General features: G+C 45.6%; 1 protein-coding gene across 24 annotated transcripts in view; it reads right to left on the minus strand.

Annotated features, from left to right (window-relative positions):
- Positions 1-21,900, minus strand: part of KMT2C (lysine methyltransferase 2C) — a 263,765-nt gene that overhangs the window by 27,333 nt on the left and 214,532 nt on the right. For all 24 annotated transcript variants that reach the window (XR_008685321.2, XR_008685323.2, XM_055421605.2 and 21 more), the window contains 8 exons: positions 19,816-21,696; positions 19,098-19,390; positions 15,508-17,333; positions 14,188-14,299; positions 11,845-11,923; positions 10,289-10,352; positions 8,242-8,474; positions 1,737-3,437 (listed from right to left, as the gene is read on the minus strand). Coding sequence is in view for 22 of the 24 variants with exons in the window: in XM_055421605.2 (XP_055277580.2) it covers positions 1,737-3,437; positions 8,242-8,474; positions 10,289-10,352; positions 11,845-11,923; positions 14,188-14,299; positions 15,508-17,333; positions 19,098-19,390; positions 19,816-21,696 (6,189 nt within the window). In the remaining 2 variants the exon portion in view is untranslated. The remainder of the gene's footprint in view (positions 1-1,736; positions 3,438-8,241; positions 8,475-10,288; positions 10,353-11,844; positions 11,924-14,187; positions 14,300-15,507; positions 17,334-19,097; positions 19,391-19,815; positions 21,697-21,900) is intronic.

Here is a 21,900-nt window from a genome sequence, read left to right on the forward strand (position 1 = left end):
GTCAGCAAAGGCTTTGCCCCAACACCACAAGTAACGGCCCCTTCTTTGAGGGAAGACAGTTTTGGCATGGAGGAAGACGGGGCTGTCCAACTCCGGCCACACAGTTTCGACTTAAGCACGACTAGAAAGTAAACGGATTTCACTGTTTGTAAAATGGGAGTAATAACTGTGCCTGCGTTATCTCAGGCCAAGTACTCAGCACCGTGTAACCCCTGGAAGGTAGTTAAGAAGGCGTCACCCTAGTAACCTAGGGCCCTGCTCCCTGCTGCCTCCCAGATGGACGAACATGCAACACAGTCCAGACGTTTACACACACATATACACGAGCTGGCCTCGCCCCTGTTCCATTGCAACACCCAGACGTTTACACACACATATACAAGAGCTGGCCTCGCCCCTGTTCCATCGCAACACAGTCCAGACGTTTACACACAAATATACACGAGCTGGCCTCGCCCCTGTTCCATCACAACACCCAGCAGCAGCATTTTTTACATATAATTGCTAGTGGTGTTAGGACGAACTTGAATCCACCGAGAACCGACTCTGTGGCAAGCACTGTGTCAGGTACAGGGGACGGAAGGGGCTTGGGGTGCAGTCCACACCTTTCAGGAGTCCCCTGCGTTCAGAGGCACTAGAGACGCTGCCACGTGAGCACACAGGCACTCACTCATTGGCTGGGCTGAGACAGTATCTGCAGAAGATGATTCTAGAACTGAGTTTTGAAAGACAAAGACATTGGCAAGAGGTGAATACTAAGATCCTCAGGGACTGCAAGGCACCCAGGATTCCCAGGGGCAGAGGAGGCAACAGAGTGGGCCTCTGGGCTGATGATAAATATAACTGAAAACCTTACCACCACCGAAATCCACAAAAGTCACATGTGAATCTCTGGACTTGGTACTCAGTCTCTACCGAACCAGACAAAGAAAACAAAGAGGAAGCCCACCCACACTTGCAAAATGAAAGGCTCCATGAACAACTGCACACATGGACAACTATATTCACCAGTCCACTGCGTTCAGTGAAAAAAAAGAAACTCTGATCTGAGAAGCTCTGTAGGAAAAGCTTTATGAATACAAGAGTAATGCCACTGCAGCTTTTGAAAGATAAGTAGACAAACTCCTACAACCGAAAAAACCTGCTGTGGGAAGTATCTCAGGCAAGCTCAATGGAATGCAGGAGATAGAATCTTGCAGAGGAATATTTACAAGAAAATCCTGCATACAAATGAAGAAGCAAATCCAGTGTTCTGTAACTTAAAAATGGAAAAATACTGACACATTGAAAACCACAAAGGTAAAATAACATCTACATGCTAAGACTATGTGTGTATAACATGAAGTATTAATACTTTGAAACGGAATGGATCCCCAGTATGCATTACAGGGGTGCATGAGCTACTTTCTGATATTTCCAAGAGGTTAATGGAAACTGCACGCAACCTGCAGGACACATAGACACTTGCTTCTCTGCTTGAGTTAGATTCACTCAATGTGGCAATAATCAGCTGATGGGAACAAGTTACGTATGAAACACACTACCTACAGATCTCTGGTTTTTGAAAACATAATGAATTATTGGTTGATGATAATTTATGGGTATAAATGAACATGAGGTTCATGTTTTTTCCTCCAGAATAAAAAGGTTATAAAAGGTTGGCACTAATCTGTTGCAACCGTGAGGTGAGATAAGGGAGGACAAAGGACACCGTGGCTTTCCTGGGCCATACTTACCACCTCGGCTGGGTTCTGCCTCTCGACCTGTTTGCTGTCCTTCATAGAGTCGTCTTCTGAACAAAAACCACCTTCGGGTTTCTGATTTAAAAGGGAAGATGCCTTTTTATTTTTCAGCAGGTGCTTCAGAAGCTCATTGCCCGAGTCCCCTTTGGTGGCAGGAGTCCCGGCGGGGCGGGGCGGGCTGTGCACAGGGTAGGCGGTGGTGGCTGCGGCCTGCTCCTCAGCCTGGTCCCCAGGGAGATGCTCGGCTTCGGGTGCCCCCCGACCCAGGCCCTGCTCCGGCTCAGGGGTCTCCAGTTTCGCCTCTTGGGCGGCGGCAGGGGTGTCCATGGAGAGCTTCTCCGCCTCTGACTCTTCACAGGTCTGCTGATCTGGGGTTCCCTGTGCGAAGTCCCCGCCGGGCGGCTGGGCCTCCGGCTCGGCGCACAGCAGGCCTGCTGCGACGCCGGGCGACGGGCCAGTGGGCTCTGCAGCCTCGGGTCCCGCCTGCTGCAGGGGCTCGACAGGCGTGGGCACGGCGGGCATGGAGGTAGCTTCTGGGACACTCGGGGTCGGCGGGGCGGTGACGTCCGAGTGGGGGGTGGACGGTGCCTTGGCCGACTCCGCGTCCTCGTCCTTCTTTTTCTTCCGGGTCCGCTTCTTTTTCCCTTTCTCTTCAGGGATTATGTCAGAATACAGCTGGATGAGTGACTGCGCCGAGCCCGGGTAGCTCTGCCCCTGGGTCACAGCCGGGCCCTGGCCGCCGGGGAGACCAATGCTGGCCGCGGGGGTTGCTGCAGGGAGAGCAGATGTGAACAGCGGCCTCGTGGGGGACGGCTGGAAGCCGGGCCCGGGAAGACCTCCGTGAACCTGCTTCCCGGGGTGGAAACTCGGGCTTCCCCCTGGAATAGAGGGTGAGTCGGGAACAAAGGAGGGCGGTCCTGTCTGCCTTCGCTCGTTGGTCTGCAGGAAACCTGGGGTGGGGGGTGAACTAAGAGACGCCTGTTGCATACTCTGGGGCTGCACCGCCTGCCCCATCTGGTGCTGTGGAGATGGTGGAAGGGGCCGCGGGGGCGGCACGAAGTCGCGGGGAATGTCCGAGCCGTAGAACGGGAGCTGGGGCGCGGGCGGCCGGCTGCTCAGCTCCGTGCCCATCAGGCCGTGCTGCTCCAGCTCCAGCCGCTGCTGCAAAGCTCTCTGTCTGTCGACTTCCTGCATGAGCTGGATCCGCTGTCTCTCCTGCTGTTCTCTGAGACGTTCCTTACGTTCTCGTTCTTGAAAACTTTCACTGAACGGGTTATTGTCGTCGAATTCCACCCGCGGTGGGGGTCCACTCTGGGGATTTGCATTTGACACGGCCCCTGGGGCTGGTGGGCAAGTTTTTATTGGTAACTGTGCAACCGGAGGCTGAATCCTAGGAGGGTTGAGAGGGAGGTGAGGAGGAGCACTGGGAGGTTGCCACCCAGGTAAACTGGGCATTCTGGCTGGGCTGGTGTGGCCAGGAATGACTGCAGGGTGCTGCAGCTGCGGGGGCACCAGGGGGAAGCTGGGCTGGCTCATGGCAGGCGGGGGGGCACCCGGAACCAGGGGCGGCTGGGGCTGGACACCAGGCAGGGCAGCGGGCGGGGGGGCCATTGCACACTGCTGCTGCTGCTGCTGCTGCTGCTTAATCCGGTAATCTTCAATCAATTCTGCATGTTCTTTCTGTTGTTTACGAATCTGGAATCAGAAAAGTTAAGTCTTGCTCATTATATACGTACTACAGGCTTCACATACTGGCTGATGATAAAAGTGCAGGTTACACAGAAGGCAATTAGACCTCGTAGAGGCAAAATTATTTCGCTTATTAGGCGATGGCAAACATCACCCCCCTCCAAAAAACTCATCAGCTAAAACTGCCAATCTTTTTGAGAATAAGATGTTTCTAAATATGAAATACCAAAAACAAATTTGAAAAACATTTTTTGATAATACTATTAAGAAAATCTAAGCTTTTTAAAGTATTAAAAAAAAAAAGACAATAGGGGACTCCCCACCGGTCCAGAGGTTAGGACTCCACAATTTTCACTGCTGTGGCCTGAGTTCAAACCCTCAATGGGGAACTGAAGTCCCACAAACTATGTGCAGTGGACCAAAAAAAACCCAAAAAACCCAAAACCATAAACAAAGGTTATACAGGAATCAGCTAATTGTGATGCCTTAGAGGTTACATTAATACGTAAGGTTAGACTATGAGATTTAACTCAAACTTTAACCATTTAAATGTTAAGATTTCATTTAAGTATAAAAAATTGTACAACATATAAAAAAACGATGAATTAGTAGTACACATACCACACCCTCTCATCCATGTTAAAAAGACTAGATTGGTAAAACTCCTTGAAACTAAATGGGTATAATTTCTGAAATATGGAGATGCTCTGGGGTGGTATTTTGAACAGTTCCTACTAGGCTCCTAACACCATGGCTGACTTGTGTCATCCCAGACCCGTGGTCTGGGATGCTCAAACTACAAAGAATGCTCAAACTACCGCACAACTGCACTCATCTCACACTCTAGTAAAGTCATGCTCAAAATTCCCCAAGCCAGGCTTCAGCAATATGTGAACCGTGAACTTCCAGATGTTCAAGCAGGTTTTAGAAAAGGCAGAGGCACCAGAGATCAAATTGCCAACATCCGCTGGATCATGGAGAAAGCAAGAGAGTTCCAGAAAACCATCTATTTCTGCTTCATTGACTATGCCAAAGCCTTTGACTGTGTGGATCACAAGAAACTGTGGAACATTCTGAAAGAGATGGGAATACCAGACCACCTGACCTGCCTCTTGAGAAACCTGTATGCAGGTCAGGAAGCAACAGTTAGAACTGGACATGGAACAATAGACTGGTTCCAGATAGGAAAAGGAGTACATCACGGTTGTATATTGTCACCCTCCTTATTTAACTTATATGCAGAGTACATCATGAGGAATGTTGGGCTGGAAGAAGCACAAGCTGGAATCAAGACTGCCGGGAGAAATATCAATAACCTCAGATATGCAGATGACACCACCCTTATGGCAGAAAGTGAAGAGGAACTCAAAGGCCTCTTGATGAAAGTGAAAGAGGAGAGTGAAAAGGTTGGCTTGAAGCTCAACATTCAGAAAACGAAGATTATGGCATCTGGTCCCATCACTTCGTGGGAAATAGATGGGGAAACAGTGGAAACAGTGTCAGACTTTATTTTTTTGGGCTCCAAAATCACTGCGGATGCTGACTGCAGCCATGAAATTAAAAGACACTTACTCCTTGGAAGGAAAGTTATGACCAACCTAGATAGTATATTAAAAAGCAGAGACATTACTTTGCCAACCAGGGTCCGTCTAGTCAAGGCTATGGTTTTTCCAGTGGTCACGTATGGATGTGAGAGTTGGATTGTGAAGAAAGCTGATGGCCGAAGAATTGATGCTTTTGAACTGTGGTGCTGGAGAAGACTCTTGAGAGTCCCTTGGACTGCAAGGAGATCCAACCAGTCCATTCCAAAGGAGATCGATCCTGGGTGTTCACTGGAAGGACTGATGCTAAAGCTGAACCTCCAATACTTTGGCCACCTCAGTGACGAGTTGACTCACTAGAAAAGACTTTGATGCTGGGAGGGATGGGGGGCAGGAGGAGAAGGGGACGACAGAGAGTGAGATGGCTGGATGGCATCACCGACTCGATGGACATGAGTTTGAGTGAACTCCAGGAGTTGGTGATGGACAGGGAGGCCTGGCATTCTGTGATTCATGGGGTCGCAAAGAGTTGGTCACGACTGAGCAACTGAACTGAACTGAGACCCGAGGTGGCCCCGGGGGCAGACGCTCAGGACCACTTCGGTAAAGATACAAGCCATGTCCTGAGGACACACCGACTCACGCAGCGACCTGGGAGACGGCCGCGAGGCTGCATTTCCGCATACTGGACTTGCTCACTGATCCAAATGCTAACAGCTTTTCAACTTATCAACAGGTTCCCAGGCCGACTAGCATATTCTCTGCATACATCGTTTGGGCCTGTTTCCCAGTAGCTGGTAACTCCTACCTGTTTCTTTTCTCTCCTGACTGGCTTCCTACTAGAACTGAGGAAGTCGGCACTGGACTTTGGTGAAGGAAAATGCACACACATCAAGCATCCAGAACACAATATGGAACACAGAAGGCGCTGAGCCAGGCCTCTCCCAGGACATTTTAAAATTCTCTTAAAAACACTGTCATTAATTGCTTATCTTAATGAGATTACACTGGATTGCTGCCAACTATGTAACAGATGATGTGTCCCATTTTCAAAGTATAGCATTAATTTCTAAATAGGATTTGATTCACGGATATGCAAAACCTAGGCCCTCATCACAAAAAATTTATAGAAATATACCAGAAGGCAATAACAAAGCTAAAAATAACTTATAAAAGAATCCTTAAAATCATATTTACTTGCAGTAAAAAATGGCCCCAGAAACTAAACTGAAAGAGAAAAGAAACCTCACTCTGGAAGAGTCTTAGAAGGGAATCATGCTGTAATCGCCAGGAGGTGGCAGAGAAGATGGGGAGATAGCATCACTAACTCAACGGACATGAATTTGAGCAAACTCCGGGAGACAGTCAAGGACAGGAGAGCCGGGAGCGCTACAGAACACAGGGTTTCAGTGAGTTAGTGACAGATCAGCAACGCAGCTTACAGATATAAAATGCCTGAGTCCAGACCCTTAACACTCTCATCAGCTCTCTCATCTGTCTCTACAATGACTCAGGAGATTCTCTGTTTGCTGTTGTTCAGTTGCTAAGTGATGTCCGACTCTTTGGGACCCTATGAACTGTAGTACCCCAGGTGGCTTCCCTGTCCTTCACTATCTCCTGGAGCTTGCTCAAACTCATGTCCATCGAGTCAGTGATGCCATCCCACCATCTCATCCTCTGTCATCCCCTTTCCTCCTGCCCGCAATCTTTCCTGTGTAAAATGGTGATAATACCTCCGTGTTCAGAAGGTTAGGCAAGACAGGGCATGTGATTAAGTTCCCTATGCAGAAAGCTCTTCTATGATTTTTACCGAGTCAATCAAACTGTTCTTTTCTACTATTAACTTGGAGAACAAAATTTATGTTGACAATGAGAAACAAGATGGACCTTTCTGATGTGTAATTCGATGAATTTCAACACAGGTGCAGACCATCACCACAGTCAAGAAGCAGGCTACCACCGCTTGGCAGTCAAGTCCTCCTCCCCCAGCTCTAGGCCCCGGCAACCACTAAACTACCATCCAACTATGGAACTCTGTCATTTCAAGAATTTTCCATAAATGGAATCGATACATAAATTTCTGGGATTAGCTTCTGTTACTCAGCACAACGCTCTTGCTGTCCCTATCCCAGCTGTGGTGTATCTCAGCAGTTCCACTCTTTCTGATTGCTGAATAAGTGCTTCATCATTCGAATGTGCCACACCTCGTCCAAACACTCACCACCGAAGGATGGTTTGGGAGGGCGTGGGGGTGCCCCAGTGTCTGGTGGCTATGTTAGAGATGCTGTCTGTATGTGTACGCACAGGTTTTGGGTGAACCTAAGTTTTTAATTCAAGTAAATACCTAAGAGGGTCCCTTCTCATGTGACGAGTTGACTCACTGGAAAAGACTCTGATGCTGGAAGGGATTGCGGGCAGGAGGAGAAGGGGACGACAGAGAATGAGATGGCTGGATGGCATCACCAACTCGATGGACATGAGTCTGAGTGAATTCCGGGAGTTGGTGATGGACAGGGAGGCCTGGCGTGCTGTGATTCATGGGGTTGCAAAGAGTCGGACACGACTGAGCGACTGAACTGAACTGAAGAGGGTCCCTTAATGTATTTTAAACACTATTACTCTTTTATTTAAAATAAAAAGCTCAAGTTTTACCTCTTTGTAAGTATAACTGCTATTTCACTATGAACATTTTGAGAACCATCAGGTCTATAATGGAAGATAACAGCAAACTGGTCTTGTATTTCAGGAATGAGTCCTTTACAGTCAATGTATATTAAGATCAAAATACTGAGAGGGAACACTAAGAAAAAATAGTATGAAAAAAAAACCCCACCAGAATGATTCAAATGCTGCGTCTGAAATTCTACTGGAGACTAGGGAACCAAAGACAGCGCAAGGCAAAGGTCAACTCCAAGTACTGACAGAAAACCCAGGCTCTCCCCACGTGCTATCTCCAGGAAAGCTGACAATTCTGCACAGTGACCCCTCAGTGCAGGGAAAGCGCCTCAATTCCTCCAGCTCTATTAGCTCCAGCAGGGTTTCCTACCAGAGCATGGACACAGTTCCTCTAAGTCAGTCTTGTCAGAGGCACTCGCGGCAGTACGTGCTGTGTGACCGCGACTCTGGGGCAAGGACTGGGGCAGTCACTCCCCCAGGAAGAGGTCTGGGAGCTGTCATTCCTGACAGCGCACTTCTGTGTGCCACTTAGCACCAACCAAATCCATTCATAGTTCATCAAGAGTAGACTGTTTGGCCAAGCTGTGTGTTACCTGTTCCAGCTGCTTCTGAACCATGCTCTGCTGTTCGGTGACGTGCTTGAGCTGCTCAGCGTCCTCCTCTGGGAACTCTCGCCCAGCCTTCTTGGCGGTACGCTGCTTAGCTGAAAGGGCCTTCTTGGATTTCCTGTGAGCGCCGATTTGTTCTTCAAGATATTTCTGCTGCATCTGAAGAAGTTGTTGGGTCTCCTGAAGCCATTCTTCGTACTGTTTACGTTGTGAATCATCTGAGGAAAAAAATTAAAATTCATCTGTGTTAATTTTCTGAAGAGTCCAATACAAGATACACAAATCCATTTTGTAAGGAAACACTTTCACCATGACCTTGTCATAGGTATTTTGAAAAATAATACTAAATATTAGACCATAACACAACTATAGAGTAGAAGATTTTAGAAAAATATTTAAGAAAACTAAAGAATGCATATTCTTAGGACACAGGCTAACCTCATACCTATAAAGACTATAAACCCAATCTTTGAGAAGCAGACAACTTATCTGATAGGATACTTTTCATCTACTAAATTATCAAATTCTCTAACCCGAAAGCCACTATTTACTAAAATAAAACGACATTTGTATTTGATTAACTCAACTTGACAGATTTTTAAGAGACGAAGTAAGACACAGCCTACCAAGGTGCAGAGCATGGATCAGGTATTATTTCCCATGCTAATTTTCCAAAGTTTATATGGTTTCCCCTATTTCTAAATAGTGAAAACATGTCCTGAACTAACAGGGAAAGAACACAGAATGTTTTAGAAAGGACCAATATGAAGTCTGTTTTATAAAGGAAATCTGTAAGTTAAAAAAACTGATGATTTTTAAGAATTTTGTCATTTACATTTCTATAAATAAGCCATTAACCAAGTAAAATCTTTTCCACTTGTATGACTGTCATTAATATCTCCCCAAACAGTTATATCTCTTCATTCTGTAGCAATATTCCTACTTTATTCTGTGAGGGCACTTTACTTCACCGATGCCAAGTTAAGAAAAAAAAAAGTCATCTTATGTTGTGAAATTCAGAATATACTGTTTTGACTCACTTTAAGACAAAGAAATGAATAAATACAATTCCAAGAAGGACATTCGCTGAAAAATTACATCAATGATAACAGAATATCGTCATACAGTAAGAATCCACCCAAAGTCAATGGGCACAATAAAGCCAGAAAAAGCCAGTTGGTTATAGCAGTTCACTTGTTTTTAAGGCAAATATGTATTCAAATTACAATCATTAACGAAAGGGGAATTTCAAAAGGTTGGACTTTGGGTTTGTTCTTAAACCCAGAAGTTCCATCCGTGTATGAACTTGAATCTCGTCTACTAAATTTGCAGGGTATTGTTCTAGAACAGGCTTTTTCACAAGATTTCAGAAGTTCTGCTTCTGGTAGAATGAGACCTACCGCAAGGAAAGCCTTTCTGGTTTCTGGAACCAGGAGAGCAGAGGTGAGCAAAATGAAAAATAACGGTGAAAAAAAAGTTAGCTAGACAGTCTGGAGAGTTCAGAAAGGTTCAGTCTGGGGAGAACTTTAAACGCTATCCTGAAGCACCGTGGGACCCCTGAAGGTAACTAGGAGGATGTGGTAGCACCCTGCATCCCTGACTTCACATCATGCTGCTAAACCCGGCTCCTCTTTAGGCACACGCCCTTTGCTGTTCCCGTTTAGTGTCCTTGTCACTGACACAGACAGTCATTAGAAAAGAAGTGGTTTTATGCCACAGATTGTAAAGTGCCCAGTCTATCTACAAAAACAGCAGCAACACTGAAGAGAACGGGGGAGATGCTTTTTCTGTATTAAAATACTCATCTCTAATCCTAAGTATTCATGCACAGAAAAAAAGAAAAGCAAAGCAATGAAATACATGCCTTGAAGAAGAGGACCCTAATAGGGCAGCAGTGATGTTTAATAAAAGATTGAGGGCACTTGGACTTCAAATAACACACCTATACTAACTCCAAGATTTTAGAAGAACACAAATATAGTGCAAACCAGCAATCCCCAGAGAACATGTAACTGATTAGATTTATACTTACTGACAAAGCCTGGACCAAAATTTGGAGGATTAGGCCTAGAAATCTGATGTGTTATACTGCCATCCTAAAATAAGTAAAATTTACAAATAGGTTTATTCCACATTTCAGTTAAAGGGGGACAAAAACTTAAAAAAAGGAAAAAGAAGTGGAAGGGAAAAAACTTTAATTTCTTATGACATCTTTGAAGCTTTCGATAAAAAGTAGAATGAATTTTGTGGTGACAACCTACTTTTTGAAAATTTTAAACTACCTCTGAACTGTTATATTTGCTAGAACTCAGATGAAAAACAATTATTTTTGAACTAAGAGGTTATTCATCAAAAATATGATAATAGGGCAAATCAAATAGTACTTAGCTAAAGATTCACATAAAACCCTACTTTGTGATCAGTTTCTTCAGCAACTAAGACATAGAAACATGGGTTCCAGATTTACTAAATTCCACTTCACGAAGTTATTTATAAACAAGAACCAGTATCTCTAACAGGCACAAATAATAAAACAAATATACACTAATTTAAATATTACTCTCATTTTCTAATTGAATGTCTTATTTTTTCCAGGGAGACTGAATAAACAGTTATCATCTCACAATTCCCCGGTAACAATCTGATAAATAAAATTAACTTTGAAAAAGCATTTACTGAGTTCTCACAAATTCTGTTAGACATGAGCGGTAGACAAAGTAACGACGACCCATAACAGCAGCACCCAGAACGCAGTAAATGTAAACCATGAAACCCTGCAGAGCAGGCAGTGTAACAGTCAACAGATCAGAACACGGAGGCTAAAAAGCTTGCCCCCAAATCCCAATAAACTCATAATGGAAATCAGATCAAACTCAGCGATGAAGCCTATGTTTGTTCAACAGTGTCAAATGGCTCTTTTTTAATGAAAAGATAATTATCAGTATAATAAATCTGAAGCAGGACGAAAAGAAAGTGCCCAAAAGACATGTAGGAAGTAGGTAGCTTTCTCTTTTTTCCCTAGGCAGAACTTGGTGAAAAGAAAAACTGAAAAAATAATATAAAGTGTAGTTCTAACTTTCCTGGACATCACTTGACACTAAATATTTACACTTAAAGCTGATTATTGTGAATGTTATGTACTTCAAAAATTAAATTATTCCAAGGAATAAATTGCAGCACATGATTGTATCTAAATAAAATGACTATAATCATTATTTTCTGCAATTTGTAGCAGTTTTACATGTAAATGTAATGAGTGAATTCTAAAATGCTGGATGTGAAAACATCTCCATGGAGTTAAAAGTAAATGAAACCAAACCCTAAGACCCTAAGCACCTGGATTCCCTCCAGGTGACCTTCTACCCTTAAACATACAGATCCTTTTCAGAAACTGCCAACGTTTTCACCTTAACTTGTCTTGCCCTTAAGAAAACAGTAAAATATCCTATTTCTGCCGAGCCGGTAACACACTGCGGCAGTGTTCTAGGACTTCTACTGTTTCCTAGAAGTGGCCTCACTGTAAAGACTAGTGAGACACACAGAGAAAGGCAGTAGAGTTCGACAGTGACTAGTGACAGCTGGCAATACCTGAGCAACTGCCTGTGGCAGGAGGGTCTGGCCGTCCCCACTCTGTGCCCCGGTCACTGACTGGCCCATGAAGGGGAACCTGTAGAAAGAATAACTGAGCATCAGAGGAACGTTTGGAACTAATATCATCTTCACGTACTGAACCATTTTCTCTTCCAGGGAAGGAGGAGCAACGGCAATGTGTGTCTTGTCAAAAACCCTTACTCAGGCCCTGTTTTTCTGTGCCCCAACCTACTACACGATTCTGTGGAGTGCAAATTCTTCCCACTCATTTTACTTATGATGAAAGGGAAGATCCGGAGAGACTAAGTTCCCCCACAGTGACGAGTGTGGCTGCAGTGGCCATGAGGCTGTTCCAGAGGGTCCACTCTGTTACGTGCCTCATCAGACATTAAGATTAATTCAAATCTTTTAGAAAATAATGAAGGCATAGTTTTCTTAGAATTTACGTAATCAAACTGTTTATTCTGCTCTTTATTTAAAACAAAAGATGTATCTCAATTAAGAACCTTCATAAGTTAGAGCAAACCAAACACCGGTCCCTGACTAAGAAAAAGTCTATATGGTTCAAAATATCTGGCAAAATGCTCCTAATTCTAGTTAAAAACTTCAGAAACATTATTGCTTTGAATGAAAACACTGCATCTACAGTTACCAAATGCTTCAACGTTTATCTTCCAAATTATTTATCAAACATTACAATTAATGTCTAAGCAGAATCTGAAATGTATGCTTTTTAATATTTTTACTCAGCGCTTTGATTCAGCTGTTGCCCCCTGGCCCCACTATAGCCTGGTGTGGAACGGCCTTCTCAATCCGCAGAGCGCTCACTGTCCATCGCCCTCAGTCAACTTGTGCCCCACATGGAGGGGGGGCCATCGTCTCTGCCTCCTCAAAGGCCTCAGCAGAGTCACTACCAACTCGCCGGCTGACTTAACACAACAGTGTTATCTAAGTGGTACAGACCTGACGCTGAAGAAGCAGGGGTTCCGATTCTCAGGTCTGCATTGTAAAGTACAGAATTAAATTTACAATTTCCTTCTATTTTGACTACAGGCAGCAAACTACAGTATTACCAGCAGTGCTGTGACTTTTCAAAAACAGAACCTGGTATTTTCATGGCAAAAGTTGCTGCACAAACCCCATCGGTCATTTAGGTTCATCACGTCATTCTTTCGAAGTTATGGTAAGTTGTTAGGCCTACTGCCAAATTTATTCATGTATTAGAGAAGCACATATACTGTAACTTTTACATTTAAATAACTGTATTTCAAATATAATTAATCTCCTCTGCAATATTATGTGTTTGGTTGTGCATTAAAATATTCTGAGGAGTTCAAAGGCTTTACTGGAATGTCAAAAGTCCACGACATAAAAAAGTTAAGAACCCTCATGACAGAGAAACAGTGTTCACAGACGCTGTGCATGCAAGTCATTACAGTCTCTTCTTGATCTCAACAATGCTTCTCAACCATTTCCAAAGTATCCAACAAAGCACCTTTGAAGAACGGTGTTTAAATTCATGTAGACTTCATATTCAATTCCACGATCATCCACACTCAACAAGCAATTAGGCTAAACTAAGGCCCTATGCCTGCTCTATGGACAGAGGTTCTCAAACAGCAATATACAAGATCACCCACGGCACTCGCACCATCTCCAGATGCTCTGATTCAGTATGTCTGCGGTTGAGTAAAGGAACCTACATTTAAAAAAAGCTGGCACATAATTCTGATGATGGTCCATGATCAGAACTGAAGAAACCCTTAGGGGTGTAAATAATTTGAGAAATTCAGAGTCAAATAACTCATAATCTTCTCTAATGGATAATTTTCACATTTTTTCCTATTAATAGTGAAAAGGCTTATAAAGTTTCAAAGTGCTAACTCTCATACGTCCTCTGATGGAATAAAAAACCTTCAGACTAACACACTATCTTCTGTTCTCAGCACAGAACAGTTTAATGTCTCTTTTCCTGCTTACCCTCGCCTACTCAGGATGAAGCATCTCTGTCCCAAGCAGTTTTTGGTCAGCATTACCTACTCCAAAGTACTTAAACGAGCATGTACTTAAATATGTTGAATCTCCTGCTTAGTCAAGTCAATCTTGCAAACCATTCTATGATGCTTTATTATGTTTACCCTGAAACAAATGAAAATTCAATCTTTACATTTGTACACCATTTTGCTTTTCATCATGTTCAGCTGATAACACAACCAATTGAAATAATTACTGTTCATTCCTAGAATACAAGTTTTGAGTCACTATATACTCCTTCTAGTAACCAGTAATAATTCCATGCACTTTTGATATACAGTAAGAATGAGAAACATCTTTACCTACCTGTTCATAACCATTGGTGGCATGCCCATATTGTTTTGTGCCATTACTTTATTTATGCCCTTAAGGGCCACCATTTTGGCTTTCATTATAGGATCTGTAATTGCATCAAAATCTAAAGAAGAAACACATTTTAAAGTTACTTATTTCACAGTACTTGGTTCAAGTGACACTAAGAAGTAATGTAACGGTCACAAACATTACATGACTTAGACTCTTATTCCCTGTTATTTAATAATCACTATCATAAGTCTCTACACTAGGTAAAGAATTATGAGAACCTCATCCTGAATTTACTCCCATCTAAGTGATCAACGGATTTACTACCTTAGTCCTACAAGAATCTAAACAAGGTATTTGTCAAATACTGGCATAAGGGAAATGGTAGCAGTAACCTAAAGTGATGCAATTCCATTCATCTAAACTTTCACAAGGCTTAGCAGAACGTTCCACCATGATGAGAAGCTGCTGCTGCTGCTAAGTCACTTCAGTCGTGTCCGACTCTGTGTGACCCCACAAACGGAAGCCCACCAGGCTCCTCCATCCATGGGATTTTCTAGGCAAGAGTACTGGAGTGGCTTGCCATTGCCTTCTCCGCACGTACTACAAATACTAAGGAATTTTGCTAAACTGGTTATTACTCAAGACAAAAATGTATCAAGTTCTTACAGTAAGGATAGGCTAAGGGAAAAGACCTCTTTGCATATAGAAATGAGCTAAAATGATGGAGCTGGTCATGAACATAGGACAGAAGGTCAATTTTATTGTTCAGAAAAAGAAGCAGTCAAAAGAAAGGAAGGAAGGATTCCTTGAACATGTGTCCTGATTGCTAGTTCCTTCTCTTTACTCAGGCATTTTTAGTGCATGGCTTCTTTTTTTTGGGGGGGGATGTTCCCCCAAATCAGTAAGCTACTGAAATAAGTTAAAGAGCTTTATATGACTAAAAATACTGCCCAGCATTCACTGTACAAGTGAGAAGTTTACTCGTAGCATAAGTTCTTTAAATTCGCCTTTCAATGACTCTGAATATACCTGGCAATAACGGTTAGAAGGAAGGAACAAAAAAAGATTTATTTCTATTAAATCATCCCATAAAAAATAGAAACCTGGAGTCTGAAACTCCAAGAGTTTAATTTCTTGATTTACTGGGGAGGAATCTTAAAACTCTCAGTCAGTTTCATCTCAAAGTTGAAGAAGGAACAGAAATACAACCCTGAGTACTCTGGTCCACGTGTAATCTTAATACAGAAAAAAGCCTGTAAGCATACCACATTCCACCCCAAGCCCACAGTAATTATTTCTGAAACTCGGAGGAACTCCTACCGATATTAGGGAAGAATGGCTCAGACCGCTGACGGATCATGGCTTGCATCTGTCTCTGCTGCTGCTGTTCTTGTCTCTCTTGATCCAAAAGATCCTGCAGAAGTAGAGGCTGCTCCTCCAGAAGGAGAGGCCTCTCTCTGCTCTGCTGGGCTAACGTCTGAGGAATCATTAGCTGCTGGGTTCCAGACATGCCACTGGTCCCAGGCTGACTCGTCAGGGGCACAGGCTGACTGGCAGGTTTGCCTGTCCCGAAACTGTGGTTTACTGGCGGCTGACCCTGAATAAAGCCTGGATTTACCTGCACACCCTGAGGGAAAGCATGGTTTAGTCGAGGGGCTATTGCCACGTTAGAATTCATGGTATTATCCAAAACATGACCAGGTGGTGTCATCAGAGCGGGAGGCAAACTTGACACGTGGCTGGATGGGGAGGCCGGCAAAGTTGGTGCTGGAGATGCCAATGGCCTCATGTCTGCAGTATCAGGTTTCTCGTTAGCAAGTAAACTTGAGAGGACTGGAGTTGGCCCAGGTATGCCACACGGGGTGACGGCATCTTCAGCAGGCAGCTGAGTGGCCCCACGAGCCACACTCAGGTTGGAGCTGGTCGTTTCTTGGGTAGTTCTTTTCTCCTGCAGATCCGCGTCACAGGGCTGCACAGGAGCCTTGTCCCCATCACTCCTGTCCAGAGGAGCAGAGGCTGGCGGGCAGGGAGGGCCAACAGTATCTTTACCGTCCTCACTTTTCTCAGCTTCACATTTGGCTTCCCCTTTAGGATGTGGAGACAGTACTTCCGCTTTTACCTCGCTGCTGACAGTGGATTTTTTCCAAGGAGAAGGCTTATCAGGGGGAGTCACACTTCTGTCGTCTTGCTCCTTTTTTTCAGGTTCAACAGATACACACTGATGATCTAACTTATCATCAATTGGGACACTGAGGTCCAGCTCCTCATTGAACATGCTTTTCTTGTCTCCCAGGTCAAGTTCCGGGTCTGTATAGGCGATGATATCGAACTCTCCCGACCGTAAGAGGTCATCCAGGTTGGGGTCATTAGCTTCCAAATTCCCCAGAGTATCCAATTCGTCCCCCTTGCCGTCCTCTGTATCCAGGTTTAAATTTTCAAGATCTTCGTCATCTAAGTCTTTGACTTCAACCCCTTCGAGGTCTTTAACATCGAGTTCTTTGACAGACGGGTCATCAGAATCAAGCTTTTCTTCAAGACCATCAGAAGACTGGGTGGTAATCTGTAAATTTTCAGATGTCGTTTCAGCTGGCACAGAGGCTGACAAAGGGGCCTCTGAGAACTCACCACCCAAGGGATGACTCAGAGACCTCATGACCATAGCAGACGAATGGACAGCGTGGCTCTGCTCTTGCTGAGATGGTGGTACTTGTTCCAAATTTGGGTGCACGGGCAGCTGATGAGGGAGACCTTGGGAGGGTCGTCTCATGGGGTCTGGGTGTCTGGGGCCTGGGAAGTCCGGCCGGGGAATGAAGCTTCCATGGCGGGGATGGGAGGGTGCCTCGATGACGTTGCCAGGAGCAGCAGGGAAGGGCAGCCGGGGCCTCCCGTCTGGGGACCGGTGCCTCAGCTCAATGAAGGCCTGGCCCAGTATGTTATGCTGTTGAACCGGCAGGTTCTGTGCTGGAAAATGTGCAGGAAGTCCACCGGGATTATTCATTGGTGAGTTATTTAAAGGCCTGGGCATATCTACAGATAGAGATCTTCTGAGCTGTGGAGGAACTCCAGATCCTTGCATTTGCTGAGGAGGTACAAGGAAGCGTTCCTGACCTGACAAGGTGCCATGACCACCTCCTGGAAATCCAAACCTAAAAGAAGAAATAAATAACACAGATAGTTAAACATAAAGTATGGTACTGAATTCAGAGGTTGATAAAAAGAAGTTTTAGATTAAATACAGACAGGGCTCCACTGGTGGCTCAGATGGTAAGGAACCTGCCTGCAATGTGGGAGACCCGGGTTTGATTCCTGGGTTGGAAAGATCCTCTGGAGAAGGAAATGGCAACCCATTTCCTTCAGTACTTGAGTACTTTTGCCAGGAAAATCCCATGGACAGAGGAGCCTGGTGGGCTGCAGTCCATGAGGTCACAAAGAGTTAGACAGGACTGAGTAAGCACACAGAATGTTGCCAAATGTAATGATGACTTAGTAAAAACAAAATTATCACCATTAGAAAATATTTATACAGAATCTATATAAACATAAACTTCTGACAAATACTCTACAGTAAATACCATACCTGAGGTCTGATGACATCTAACAGAGATCATAAACGAAGACAAAGGAAAACAAACAAGCAGATGGAATCGGTTGTTTACGAATCAGCATATACTACTGGAGTTGCAAAGGAGGCTACGACATGGAGGAAGCTGATTTAGGGGGACACTGGAATAGGAGGTCTAATGAATTTTACCAGAGATTTACAGGTCTCTGCACATAAGAAAACAAAGGCATGATGACTGGACAGATTAACCTGTTTGCTCCAAGAATGAGAACCAGGGGCAGTAAGACAAGAATGATAGGCACCATCTGTAAAGACTCAGTAAATGAATGAACTACAGAAAAACTTTTACTTATGTTGTACCTCATCCCAGAAAGAAAGAAAGGCAAGTCACAGACAAACACGGGCTTTCCAGGTGGTGCTAGTGGCAGAGAACACGCCTGTCAATGCAGAAGACTTAATGAGACACTGGTTCCAACCCTGCGTTGGAAAGATCCCCTGGAGGAGGGCATGGCAAACCACTCCAGTATTCTTGCCTGGAGAATCCCATGGACAGAGGAGCCTGGCGGGCTGCAGTCCATGGGGACTGAAGCGACTTAACATGTACAAATAAACAAACAGAGGAACGAGCATAAAGTAAGGAGAAAGAAAAAAGAAAAATAAGGGGAAGACTTTAACATGAAGGTAAGTATCAAGACTGAAAAATATACCTGATAAAGTGAAAAGCATATGTTAAAGAAATGCCTCACTATTACAACTCAGGCCCACATTGGGCTTTGACCATTCTACTAGTCATTTCAAAAGAGAAAACCACTAATTTTACAACCCTATTTCATCATGAGAAGTTCCTATAGGAAAACATCCTTTCGATTTGGAAATTTCCACAAATATTTAGTGTAAATTAAAATTTAAAATCTAAGAAGAAAATAATTCACATCACATATTTGACTGAATATGGCAGTAACATATTAGAGGTTTGATTAGTATGATAAACAACATCACTGTGGCTGTAACGTAGTGCTAGTACAGTGAATATTTAATAACGAAGGGAACGTTTTTAGTCTGTAGAGTACTTAGAGGTTTAGGAAAAAATCTATGACCTCTCATTAGTGGAAAATAACATTGATTTTATCTCAAAGGAATGAAGAAGTAAAACCGAGCAACGAGGTCTTGATTAAGAGTCATGTCAAAGAATATACGAATGTACAAAACACCGAATCACGCTGCTGTACACCTGAAACAGCACTGCAAACTAACCACACTCCAACTAAAAAAGGGTAAAAAGAAGTCCTTTCAGTTGGGCATCCCCTTCTGCGGGCAGTTTACTCTGGCGTGAAATGAGAAGCCTTACCTGAATCCATGTGGCCTCATCCCCATACCACTGACATCAGGAGGATAGACTCCACGGGCCTCCTTCGGGAAAACGGTGTATCGAGGTCCCAGAGGAGGGACCATGGGAGACCTGATGCTCCCAGGGTAGGGGGGTGGGGGCCGGGCAAACGCCTGGCCGACGCTCTCCGGCTGCCAGTGTGGCGGGGGCCCCTGGTGGGGCACTGCTCCTGGGTCCTGGGTCCCCTTCTCCTGCCGACCGGCCATCTTCTTCTGCTGCTGCTGCTGGAGGATGATCTCACGGAGCTTCTGTCGCTGGACAAAAGGAAACACGAGGTGACTGGGACTTCTGCTGACCCATGCCTTTTCCAGCCTCAATGATTCTAATGCTCCACTATGGTACTGTTTGAATCTTAATATTTAAAGTATGATAAAACACAAGTTACACTTAAATAGGTTGTAAAAAATAAACATGATTTGGGTCCTTTTCCTTGCCAAATAACCAACACAGAACTGAAGCTTTCATATTTAAGAATTCCCCTACAAACTCATGAAGACTGAAATTAGATAAAAGAGTAAGTCCAATTCACTGGTGTTGAGTCTACCAATTTCACTTTTCTTCTTTGCAGTATGACAAGTTCCGCTGAAAAGATCAGCTTTACCATCTGTATATGTTACTTGATAAAACAGCTTTCTCAAATAGCACATTTACAATAGCTAAGGAGACTCAAGCCAGTTACCTGTCTCAGCTTCTCTGTGTCAGCCTGGGACATGTTGACCGTACTCTGCGTGTCGGCGACCCCTGAGGTGGGTATGGGTCCGGGAAGCTGGGAGACGCCGGAGAACTGCTGGCCTTGCGGAGTCATGGGAGCGTTGGAAGGTGCCCCAAAGCTCCCCTCAGACCCAGGTCGTGGCTGATCAGCAACATCATGGGCAACCTGACTTGTTCCAAAAGCGTCAGGCTGCGGTCTTGGAGTCATGGGAGGCTGATCGTAGGGGTCACGGGGAGCAGATGGGGAAACACGGCTGAAAGCATCTGGAAGACCAGGAGCAGGCGGCCTGGGAGTCTGGGAACAAGCATCAGGAGGCCTTGCCAGAGGGCCAGGCAAGGCCGCGCCCCGACTGCGTGCTTGCAGGAAGGGGTCCTGGTTTGGCACGAGGGCCGGTCTTGTCGAGGACCTAGGAAAACCCTCTGAAATCCTTGGCCGTGGTGCTGCTGGTGTTTGCGAGTAAGGAACAGACATTCCAGGTCGTGGCGTTCCAGGAGGATGAGTGTACGGGTCAGAATGCCTCTGACTGGCTGCAGCTGCAGCAAACAAGTCTGCCTGTGCAGACGGCCGTGGAGTCGGCAGCTGCTGACCGTATGAATCCGTCGTGGTGGGCCGGGGGGTTCCAGGAGGCTGAGAGTAGGGGTCTGGGTTGGAGCGAGATGTTCCTGGGGGCTGGGAATAGGAGTCTACAACAGGTCGTGGAGTTCCCGGAGGCTGGGAATACGGGTCCTGAGATGTTGGCCTTGCTACGGGTCCAGGCTGGGAAAAAGCCCTCGAGGGATGGGAGAAAGATTCACTCATTGCCGGATGTGGGGTGAGGGGAGGCTGGCTATACGGATCACTGGACTGGTTATGAGAAAAGCTGTCCACAGGTCGTGGTGTCAACGCGGGCCTTTCATAAGGGTCGATGGACAGTCGCCTGGGTGCTTGGGACACTGGCCCGTAAGGGTCCTGGGAGGGAGGAGGGGGCTGCACCGGAGCTTTAAAAGGGCCGGGACCACCACCGAGAGAAGTAGGCGTCAACAAGGGTCGAGCATACAGGTCAGGGGTCCGCTGCCTCTGAAAGGCCTCTGCCCGAGGAGACGGCTTGGGGAAGTGGTCACTGGTGCCAGGGGCGAGAGGGCCTTGTGAGGTCTGCTCAGAAACGGCAGGAGACCGGGGCAGGCTGAGGGGCTTGGGAAATGGCTCTGTCATCACAGGCCGAGGGGTATCTGGAGGCTTTGCGTAGGGGTCACTGCCCGCTGTGGAGGCGGCGCACGCCTCTCGGACCGGCGACGGCCGGCTGGTCGCAGCCTCGCCCATCTGAGGCGGTCTAGAGCCCGATGCCAGGGGCCCACAGCTCTCTGCCAGCGCAGAGTTTCTTCTGGGAAAGCCGTGGCCCCCGGGAGGCGGCCGTGGGGTACCCACCATTTTTGCATAAGGGTCCATTGGAGATGGTGGTCGGGAGTTAGACGGCCCTGGGGAAAACACCTGCGGGGACGGGGGCTGAGAAGGCGGAGCCTGAGACAGACTCTCCTGCGCGGACAGCCGGGAGGGCGCTGCGGGAGGCGGGGGAGCTTGCGGCTTCACAAACACATCATCTGAGGAGGCGGGAGTGGGGGTGCTCGGCAGTGGCTTTGTAAACAGGTCCCTGTGGAATGACTGGGCGGGAGACAGACTTCCATTGCTGGTCTGCGGGGTCAGGGGGCTCTGGATCCCACTACTGGGCGTGTCTGAGCCAGACTGGCCCATCGCAGGCTGAGAGCCAAACTGCTGCTGCTGCTGCTGCTGCTGCTGCTGCTCGCTCTTCACCTGCTCCAGCTTCTGTGTGGCTTCAATCTTAGCCTGCTGCTTGCTTTTCTGACGCATTTGCTGTTGAAACAAGAAAACAAGCCTATGTTTACAGAAGAATATAGCCCCCCCTCCATCGGGTGAGGTGGGGGCAACAGAAAATGTGTCTGCTGTCATCAGTTTCCAGATTGCTGCCATATTAAATTATAAATTCCTAAAGAGGGGAGCCAGTTATTCACCAGAGCATACCTAATGTCCACAGAAGTATATTATTTATAATATTTA

The sequence above is a fragment of the Moschus berezovskii genome, chromosome 3 (assembly GCF_049115385.1).
Source record: "Moschus berezovskii isolate FMDL1 chromosome 3, NW_MosBer_1.0, whole genome shotgun sequence".
Lineage (NCBI taxonomy): Eukaryota > Metazoa > Chordata > Mammalia > Artiodactyla > Moschidae > Moschus > Moschus berezovskii.